Source organism: Metarhizium brunneum, chromosome 1 (genome assembly GCF_013426205.1).
Source record: "Metarhizium brunneum chromosome 1, complete sequence".
NCBI classification, from domain to species: Eukaryota; Fungi; Ascomycota; class Sordariomycetes; order Hypocreales; family Clavicipitaceae; genus Metarhizium; species Metarhizium brunneum.
In genome coordinates, this window is record NC_089422.1 from 8,656,983 (window position 1) to 8,667,357 (window position 10,375).

Here is a 10,375-nt window from a genome sequence, read left to right on the forward strand (position 1 = left end):
AGGAGCCATGCAAGTGAACTACCTACAGCCCGCAAGAGAACAAAAAGGCCATGGAGATGATAATCTGTCTAATCAATATTGTGCAGAGCCCTCCAAGCGCTAATCCGTCTCATGGTTGCCACAATCTACGTGGTAACGGAAACTGGCAACGTGCTCTTGTATGACTTTCCAGATCGTAGCTGGGTCTCATTACAATATCAACACATGAATACGGGACGAACTACTTGGTTTGTTCCGAAACGGGAAGCGGAAATTAAAACAAGGCGGGGATGGAAATCCGCAGTCATCGGAAATGACAAGGGACCGTGCTGCTGCGTGACTTGAGAAGCCGTCTTCATAGAATCCGATTTCCTGGATGGCTTGCTACTTGACACTGCTCTCAGAAAAGAAAACCCGTCTACCGCGCTCTATACTTGCATTTCGTCTATGAAAAGTAACATCATCAAGCACATCTACCCCCCGTCATCATCTATAATAACCACAAGCGCATGTCAAGAACCGGCTAATGTCCAAATCTAAAATTCAACCTCTTACTGCCCTCGTCCTTGGTGGTATTCAAATAGTGAACCCGTTCCTCCCGCGTCATGGACAGCCAAATCTTGTCGCGGCGCTCATTGACCAGCACGTAGTAGGCCTTGATGCCGATGATCAGCACCACGTTCCAGGCCAGAACACCCAGCAGGATCTTGTTCCCCCTGTAGTAGTAGGGCTTGTCGTCGTCCCTGTAAATCTGCGAGGCAAAGATATTCGACATTTGCACCGACATGTTATACAGGGACGAGCCGACGGTGCGGGTGCGGACGGAGCCCGAGTTGCGCGAGGTGAGGGCGACCAGGACGGCGTGACAATACGGGTAGCCGACGAGGAGCGTCGACAAGACCCATTTGGACCAGTTGCTGTTGGGAAAGACAGTGGGCAGGGCGACGAGGGCGATGAGCAGGGGCAGCGCCCAGAACTGGGTGACGAGGCCGATGAGCACGCGCTGGTTGGCCTTCTCCGAGACCCAGGTCCAGAAGAGCAGCTGCAGGATGAAGATGGTGTAGGCGGGGATGGTGAGCAGGTTGGTCTCGAAGGTGTTGAAGCCGAGCGCCTTGCAGGTCAGGGTGATGTAGGCCTGGGGCGGCGTCACGGGGATGCTCCAGGTCAGGCCGAGCAGGTAGATGGGCCACAGGTGATAGTCGAGGAGGGCGTCCTTGAAGAGGGACCAGCTGAGGCCCTGGCGGTTGTGCATGGTGGCCTTGCCCGGGTCGTCGCGCAGGATCCTCGTCACCATGATGACCTCCTCGCGGGCCGTGAACCAGCCCTCCCGCGGCCGGAGCAGGCCCTTGTACTTGCCGCGGGCGGTCTGGGTCGGCGACGCGGGGAGGTACAGCCAGGTCCAGACGCCGATGAGGCCGGTGAAGATGCCCTCGATGAGGAACATGTAGCGCCAGCCCTCGCCGAGCGCGCCCCGGCCGCGGAGGTGCAGGATGCCGTAGGCGAGAAAGGCGCCCACGATCTGGGTCGACTGGTACGACGTCCAGAACCAGCTGAGGCGCCGCGGCAGCTCCGGGTTGGTGAAGAAGTAGCTCAGGTAGAGGATCACGTCGGGGATGAAGCCGCCTTCGATGAGGCCCAGCAGGAAGCGGCACACGTAGAAGCTCGACCGGCCGTTGAGGGCAGCCTGCGCGGCGGCGACGACGCTCCACGACACCATCTGGATGGGAATCCAGGTGTCGGGCCCGAGTTTCTTGCTGATGAGCTGCGAGGGCAGCTCGGCAAAGAGGAAGGAGCAGAAGAAGATGGTCTGGCCATTGTTGTAGTCGTTTGTGTTCATTCCGAGATCGCCTAGAGGGAGCGTCAGTTTCTACCATTGATGGTTTGTCTCAATGAGAAGCAAAGTCGGGAGCATACCCAGCATGTTGTCGGACAATGCTTGCGAGATGTTGCCGCGGTCGAGCTGCAAGGCAAAGAACATGATGCATGCCGGGAGGGCGATTTTCCAATTGAGCTAGCCTGCGAGTCAGCACGACGATATCAGAGAGTCCGGACGAGTCCATGTACCTTTTTCACGAGCTGCTCCTCTTCCTCGTATGACCATGTGGCCGAGGGATCGAATCGGTGCGTGCCTTCAAAACCCTCGACGGGCCGGTACACCTCCAACGCCTCTGGCGCAACAAAGACACCCTCGTTTTTATTACCGTCTTCCAAGGAAGATGACGAGGCCGACGACGGAGCCGTCTCGTAGCCAGCGTCGATGGACACATGGCTCACGTCCTTGCCGCCCAGCTGCCACCATTTCTGCCGTCGGTAGGGAACCGCACTTGCAACTGCAACTGCGCCGCCCTTGGAGGCCGGGAACGCCTCCGCGTTGTCTCGCTCAGACATTTTTTATTTTTATTCTTTATTAAAAAGAAAAGAAAAAAAAGAAAAAATCGTCTGGCAGAGGGGCGCATGTGCTCATTGCGAGTGTATTCCAAAAGGGCAGCATCGGTATAAATATGTAAACCGGCACCGCACCACCTCGGAGCCCTGGCCGGGATGGGAACAAAAACCACAAGCACCTCCCGGCTTGACTGCTGCAGAATCTGGTGCGAGATTGGTCTGCATCTTCTCATGCACCGCACGTATGAGACATTGTGGGGGATTGACGTGATGGCAAGGCTCACCAAGCTAGACCCGGCGTCGTGATGGTTGCCGTCGATTGCGTGACCGAGGCGACCGCAACGCGCATTGAACCCGCGAGATGCCGGTGGATCACCAAGTGCGACTCGCTGCATGACACGCCCATGTTTCCGTGCTTTGCCCTACGCGAATGAACCCTGCAGGCTTTAAAACGTTTTGCTTCCGCTTTGATTGGCCGAAAATGATGTCAGATCTCGATAGCTTCGTGGGCAAAGGACGCTGTTGAATGAGCGTGCGATTTCGGACGCATCTATTGGCCGTGAGGACAGCGGGATGCGGAATCAAGATATCAAGATATCAAATGCAGGTCGTTGCCACAATGAATAGACTTGTCTTGCGCGGCACCCGCAGCAATGGCTGTTGTTCGGATGGAGAATCTGTAGGTTTTCGATATTGGCATCTATCCGACGGCCTTGGTCGGCAGAGTCATGGTGAGAATGATACGACATCCGAGCTCGGGATGGTATTATGAAATAAACCGACATTCTTGCACTCCTGGTCATTTGTCATATTCTGGTGAGAAGCCGTCGAGCCATGATGCTGGGACTCTAAAGAGCGAAACTTGGATCAGAAAATGAGGAGAGCAATGCACCCGCAAGCACGCCATCTGGAGGGGTCACCAGAATATAAGTACATCCTCCGCTTTTGACTCGGTCTTATCTGCGTCAAACTGGCAAATAAAGGTATTGCGTCCTTGGTCCTGTTGCACCACATTGCAGTCTGCATCCAACACTGAGTTGTGGAAAGGCAGCTCTGGTGTCGACTGCACCTCATGACTACGCAGATTGGGTTACTTTGTGCCTCTGATCGGGACAAAATATATAATCGAGAGAAATAACCCGCCCATCGTCACCTGTGGGCATGGCAACTTGTCTGGCTAGCTAGGTAGCTTAATCCGATCCGTTTTGCATCCCGTGGTACCTACGACATTCCCGACAGACGTCCACCCCAAAGAAACTGTCCTGAATGGAAAGTATGTACGGATGAGACAATTCTTGACGTAGTTTAGTCATCAAAGGTGCTCCTTGTACGGCTATCCAATGTAGTATACGAAATATACACGCCTTGTCACAGTGGTTATCAGGTTTGACCACTGCGTCACGGCGCAAAAAGATCTACCAATGGCAGCCCATGGCCGAATACCCGATACCTAGCTTACAAGTGTGCACACCTTGGCTTTCTATTTCCCTTTCTCCCCATGGCCTCTGACGCTCCTCAAGGAAACCAAGGGGACCTAAAACCGGCAACCACCAGTCAAGACCATCACCGGGGATGTACCCTCGCAGCGGAAACATTACTCACAATTTCCTTGTACGCACTCAACCATGACATCAGTCTTTGCGTCTCTTTTGTTCCAAATAACCAAGTGCCCACTCCACTATGTAGCCAGCAGTCAGCACAATCCAAAATCCAAAAACACGGACAACTCATACGTACGCCGGGCATCAGATTTATCCCCACAGCACAATCGCAATGACTTGTTAACCCTTCCGCCTCTATCGGCATCTTGATCATCATCGCAGCAGTAGCAAAACTCAAACGTGCTCGGCATAGGCGACAAGTGAGGTGTCGCCAAATTACCTAGATCCGGTGCGTCCAGCCCTGGTGGGTGGTTTTCCAGGCTCTCATCGTCGAATAACAGGTGTTTATCGCCCAACAAGACAATTTCACACTCAATCCACGCACCGGTATGGCGAAGGTCGCTTTCAGGTCTCATCGTCGGCTTCGAGTCGGAAGGAGTACCGCTGCAGCCCAGCTCTGGACATGTCGAACGCCATCTGCCTCGCGTAAATGGCGAAGCGGCATTGTGGTCCTCTGTAGAGCATACGGTGCTCGCATTGCTCCAATTACACTCTGATTCAGACATGTAGGCGAAATCATCTCCGTCCCAGGAGCGCGAGAAGCGTGTATGTGTTGAAGCATGCTCCACCATCGGCTGGCTGCCGCCTCTGAGGTCATCTGAGCGTGGAGACTGCCTCAAATCTACATTTCGACTTTTTGAATTTCGTTTCGATGCTCTTGCGGGGTACTTTTCGTCGTTTTCCTTCCATGGCTGCCTCCTGGTACGCTTCAATGGTGGCCTTGTGCTCCCCTTTTCGGACACATTCTGACACTGCGCCATGGATACAGGACCAGTGTGTAAAAGACGATGTCGGTAATTCAATTCCTAAACTGTTTAATTTGGACTCATGTGCAACACGATAGACGGCAGGAAGTATAACGAATAAGCTGTTGGGTCGGGAATATACGTGACTGCGCGGTATAAGGGTCTGAGCAAGGGTTATATGGCTTCAGCTCGTCATCGATGGTCCCTGTGGTTGATATCAAGAGATGTCAAGCTCCTGTCCACTTCGACAGAGGGATTCTTGAAAAAGAGATAAAAGGGAGATGAAGGGGGGAAATGAAAAGAAGAACGGTGAGAGGGGGGAAGCGGTCTTTATGGCCCTGCGCGCCCGCCGACGCCCCTCGAATCGGACCAATCACATCCTGCCCTGTCCAACCTCATCCCGTCCTAGACCCCTTCCACGTCATGGTTTTACGCACGTGTATTATCTTTTTCCCTCATCCCTTTGCTATTTTTGAACCCTTCATCATTTTGTATCAGTTTTGACCTTGAAATGGTTGAAAAAAGCTTCTGGAAGCCGTTTCGACCTCGGTGGCCTACCTGTACGACATCTCTGGTCAGCTAGCACGACGTCTGGGCATTACACAGCAATGGTGCGATTTAGGGTGTACAAGGTCTGCTGTAGACGTTATATCAAGGCCTGTCGTGCTCTTGAGACTTGATGCATCACAAATTTGCCGTCTTGGACACTGCTGCTGGTGCCCGAACCCGTTTCTCCGTGTCATACTCGTCACGGCCAGGCGGACTCGTATCTAGAGCAATTAAACGGTTTTCTAGGTCTTTTTTTTAGCTGGTGATTAATCTTGGACGTCTTCTAGGCATTGTTGTTGAGCTGGCAAGGTTGTGTTCTGTGTAGATGGTGGAAATGAAGGAGTGAGGCAGGGCCGTCTGATAGATGCTTGCGGGGCACGACCCAATGCTCACAGCTACTGTTCTTGATCCCCCGGATAACACAGTCCAAATGCCACACAAGTTGTGTTTTTCCGCCACGGGGACTTTTCTGTGAATAAGGGTTGGTGGCAAACGGCTTGCGAGCAGGTCCATTGCAGACGGCAGTGCATCTACAGCGATACACCGGCGGAGGGCACCGACATTTGGTCAGGCCGATATGTGTTCCACAGGTGTCACTTGTGTCCTCGTCGGTGCATGTCGCTGTCCACTGCAGGCAACCAGATACTTGCAATTCAAGTCTGAAGAAGCGCTGGTTCTGAATCTGTCCGAGGGCGTGTAAGTGCAGGAAATTGCCCGATTGGGCAGTCAGATGTGGCCCGGCCAATGTGATGTGATTAGTCACGTCAAGTTTGATGTGGCTGGCTGGCAGGCGCGCCGCCGTTCGGGTCGGGCAATTGGCGTATTGCAAGGCAAGCCACAGGTGACAGATTTATGCGTGGCTGTCTGTCATATTGACATGATATTGTATAGTGGTGCTGCTTGCACGTTGCGTGCTACGAAGCCTCGACTGATACATGCAGTTAAAACGCCCTTGGGGCCGGGGAACCCTAGTTCGTTCGAGGCGTGCCATGTGCGACCTGACATTCTCTCTCACACGGCGGTGATTATTGGCATCAAACACGACGACGTCTGGTTGGTCGCGCAACTCCCACTCGCCCCACTTCTTGGCACCGGCTGAGGTCTCACGGTTCCGGTTCACCTTGATCCCTTCAAAACAGGAGCACACGTATCGCGCCAAGGCGTCCTGGTGCATTGCGTCCTGTCTACCCAGAGATCCGGCAGTGCGTTTTGAGTAAATCCCCGGCTCTGTCACCAGTCTCTGAGCACCAGGCATACACCATGGCACCGAGAAAACGAGCTGCCTCAGGCATTGAGACCAATGGCGAACCCGTTCCCAAGAGACGCTCAGCTCGTCAAGCAACAGCCTCTGTCTCCAATTCGTCTTCTGGCCCAGTCTCTACTCAAAACATCCAAGTGCCTCGGAATGCTGGGACCAAGGCGAGCTCCAAGCAATCCAAGACGGACACCGAGGCCGCGGCCAAAAAGCCCACCAAGCAGTCAACAGGCGGCGCAAAGGCCAGCAAGGCGGCCTCGCCAATCGCAAGTAAGAAGGATGCCGGCGCCAAGAGCAATGAAAGAGCCGCATCAGAAGACGTCGACGTAGATTCTATACCCACAACTAATCCCGAGGCGCCCCGACATGAAGGCGAGTGGTACTGGCTGATGAAGGCGGAGCCGGAGACGCGCTATGAGAACGGCATCGACGTGAGGTTTTCCATCGACGACTTGCGGGCCAAGACGAAACCCGAGGGCTGGGATGGTAAGCCTTCCATTGTCGTCTCAGAAGAAATCGTGAGCGCTAACTCCCATCAGGAATCAGAGCATATGCCGGTACGTCTCGCTCGCCTCATCCGCGACACATGAACCCTGCCCTAACTATCGCAGCCCGCAACCACATGCGGAACATGAATGCCGGCGACAAAGCCTTCTTCTACCACTCCAACTGCAAAGAACCCGGCATAGCGGGCACAATGGAGGTGGTCAAGGAATTCTCCGAAGACGGTTGGCCTCTCCTTGACTATTGCCCAGAGTGTGACTGACCAAGAGCGTAGTGAGCGCCCGTCGGCCGGGCACACCCTACTACGACTCCCAATCGACAAAGGACAAGCCGCGCTGGAGTCTTGTCCACGTCGAGTTTCGCAAAAAGTTCGCCGTGCCGATTCCCCTCAAGGAACTACGCGAGATGGGGAAGCCAGGCGGCCCGCTGGAGAACATGCAGATGCTGAAGCAGAGCCGGCTGAGTGTGAGCCGGGTCAGCAGCGAGGAGTGGGCGGCCTTGTGTAAGGTTGCGGACGAGAAGGCGAAGGAGGCGGGATTGGAGCATGAGACGGGCAAGTTGAAGAAGTGACGGCGGTGAGGCGCCTAAGTGGACGCGTATATGCCCGTTGACGGTCTGGATAATTGTATCGGGAGTCAAATAGGAACGACCGCCGTATTCCATGCTTCAGTCGGCTTGCGGCACTGACGCTCCATGCAATCCACCAGGTCTCCGTGCGTACGTCTAACCTGCACAAGAAGGGGACGGCGACTCATCTTGTTGTTCCCGCGTGGTCGTCCGGCTCCGCCCATTTCTCACGATCCTTGGACGCAACGACCTGCAAGCATGACACGGCATCTCATGGCCCGGTCTCGGCCGGATAGTTATCCATCTACCTAACCGTGTTTATCAACTTTGTCTGGTCCCGTGCCTCTATCTAAATAGCAACGACCGCTTTCGCTCCACCACACGGTCATCCAAGTGGCCCTGTCGAGATTCATTCTCGCGCGGACAGAAAAACCAACGGCACAAAGTCCATCATCTCGGAACCACGAGCCGGATTCCACGCCCTTCCGACGACGGCACTTGTCCCCATCGTGGGCCGTGGTAGATGCCGAATCTAGTTACGTACTCTAAAATAAAACTCCCCATTCTTTCTGGGACCGTGGATCTCACGCCCAACCATGACGACAGCCGATATCGGTCACGGAAAGAATATAAAGAAATGGCCATGAATACGTCTGAAAAAAACAAAAGTCGACTTCCACCAGATATCGCTTCCCTTTTGTCTATTCTCCGAGATGTCTTCGGTGGAGGCGACACGCAATGCCACCGATGGGCGTCGTCCGCCGTCCCCAATCCCCCTGCGTGAGGGCGATACCCAAGGCTCATCGACACCCCATAGCGAATGGGACGATGGCGCCATGGCCAATATTGCGACTGCAGAGCCCGTCCCTCCCAACGGGGGGTATGCGTGGGTTTGCACATTCGCCGTGTTTCTCATCAACGCCAACACCTGGGGTATAAACTCGGTTCGTGGCCCTGCTTCCGCTTCCAGCTGAAAACCAACACGTGCTCACCAAAACAAACAGTCGTGGGCGGTCATCATGGCCCAATACTCGACCAACAAGGAGGCCATCCAGGCCTCGCACCTCGAGTTCGGCCTCGTAGGCGGCCTCTCCATCTCGCAGGCGCTCCTCGTCTCGCCCCTCGTCACCGTGGTCCGCAGACGCATCGGCGCCCGGTGGACCATTCTCATCGGCACCGCGCTGATATTCGTGTCCCTCCTCACGTCCTCCTTCGCCTCCAAGATCTGGCACCTGGTCCTCGCGCAGGGCTTCTGCTTCGGCTGGGGCATGGGCTTCGCCTACGTCACGGCCTCGGCGCTCCTGCCGCCCTGGTTCTCCTCGCGCCGCAGTCTGGCCGTGGGCGTGGCGACGGCGGGCTCTGGCATCGGCGGCCTGGTGTACAGCATCGTCACGGACCGCGTCCTGCACGCCTGGGACCTGGGCTGGGCGTACCGCGTGCTCGCCGTCTCCGCGCTGTCCGCCAACCTGCTCGCCGCGTTCCTGCTGCGGGACCTCAACGACAAGCCGCGCGCCGCTGGGCCGGGCGAGATGCGCCCGAGCAGCTTCAGCCCGCGCGACTTTGGGCGCGTCGAGGTCCTCCTCATTGTCGTCTGGGGGGTCGCCACGGAGCTGGGGTACATCATCCTGCTGTACTCGCTGCCCATCTACGCGGCGTCCATCGGCCTCACGCCCGCCCAGGGCTCCGTGGCAAACGCCCTGCTCAACCTGGGCCTCGCCGTCGGCCGCCCGCCCCTGGGCTACTTCAGCGACGTCTTTGGCCGCATCAGCGTGGCCGGGGCGACGACCTTGCTCTGCGCTGTGTTTTGCTTCGCGCTCTGGATCCCCGCGCAGTCGTTTGCGCCTCTTTTGGTCTTTGCTCTCGTTGCCGGCATGCTCTGCGGCACCTTTTGGTGCACAATCACGCCGGTGCTGGCTGAGGTTGTGGGCATTGCAAAGTTTGCCAATACCTTTGGCGTCATTTGCATCGGGCTCGTTCTGCCCACGACCTTTGCGGAGCCCATTGCCATGAAGCTGGTGGAGGGGGATTCCAACAGCAATACGGCGTTTATCCACGCGCAGCTGTTTACGGGCTTCATGTTCCTCATTGGGTCGGTGTGCGTGTGGCTATTGCGGTGTTGGAAGATCTTTAGCGATGTTGAGAAGCGAGAGGAGTCGATGACTACCCTGGAGAGACAGCATCGGTATTGGGTCTCCTGGATCACGCCTCAAATGATGTTTAGCACGCAGCGGGTGTAGGTGTGAAGAAACACGGGACCTATCGCCTGCCATGCTGAGGGCGGACGTTGGATGCTGGGAAAATTATGATACAAAAGTCTGGAACGCACTGTAATTACGGTGCCGTTTTGCGTTTGGTGTTCATTTCTGTTTGGCCAACATGTTTTAGCGATTGGTTGGCACAAGACTGAGCGATTTTGTTGACGCGATTACATGGCGACGCAACGAGTGGTCAATTGTTTTGACAAGAATTTGCATGCTAGCCCCTTTAATGGATGTCTTTACACATAGAATAGATACTACTTTGTTTCCCATTTCATTTACTTGGAATATATCTTCTACATCATCTCACTCCGCTTCAGCAACCACCTCTTGGCAACACCATTTTGTCCTCTACGCCCAGGTCCTCGTAAATGCATAATGCTGAACGTCATAGCGGAACGCGGATGAAAGGAGTGCGTTGATTCTATTATTGGAGATGCCGTCAAAGTAGGCCGGACCCTGTACGTGATG

The 10,375-nt window shown here is 55.2% G+C and overlaps 4 protein-coding genes across 4 annotated transcripts; 2 read left to right on the forward strand and 2 right to left on the reverse strand.

Moving 5' to 3' along the window:
- Window positions 1-502: 502 nt before the first annotated feature.
- Window positions 503-2,367, reverse strand: G6M90_00g026470 (uncharacterized protein; the record flags this gene model as incomplete). Its single annotated transcript, XM_014692453.1, has 3 exons — window positions 503-1,827; window positions 1,894-1,990; window positions 2,044-2,367. 3 exons carry the CDS (start codon window positions 2,365-2,367, stop codon window positions 503-505), a joined length of 1,746 nt encoding a protein of 581 aa, XP_014547939.1.
- A 1,628-nt stretch (window positions 2,368-3,995) lies between these two features.
- G6M90_00g026480 (uncharacterized protein) lies at window positions 3,996-4,786 on the reverse strand (the record flags this gene model as incomplete). The annotated part of the gene is made up of 2 exons (XM_066129968.1): window positions 3,996-4,042; window positions 4,102-4,786. The coding sequence occupies 2 exons, from the start codon at window positions 4,784-4,786 to the stop codon at window positions 3,996-3,998; spliced, it is 732 nt and encodes a 243-aa protein (XP_065985638.1).
- A 1,794-nt stretch (window positions 4,787-6,580) lies between these two features.
- On the forward strand, window positions 6,581-7,649 carry THYN1 (Thymocyte nuclear protein 1; the record flags this gene model as incomplete). The annotated part of the gene is made up of 4 exons (XM_014692452.1): window positions 6,581-7,061; window positions 7,115-7,132; window positions 7,187-7,303; window positions 7,354-7,649. 4 exons carry the CDS (start codon window positions 6,581-6,583, stop codon window positions 7,647-7,649), a joined length of 912 nt encoding a protein of 303 aa, XP_014547938.1.
- Window positions 7,650-8,359: 710 nt separating this feature from the next.
- Window positions 8,360-9,883, forward strand: G6M90_00g026500 (uncharacterized protein; the record flags this gene model as incomplete). The annotated part of the gene is made up of 2 exons (XM_014692451.1): window positions 8,360-8,590; window positions 8,651-9,883. 2 exons carry the CDS (start codon window positions 8,360-8,362, stop codon window positions 9,881-9,883), a joined length of 1,464 nt encoding a protein of 487 aa, XP_014547937.1.
- Window positions 9,884-10,375: the final 492 nt, after the last annotated feature.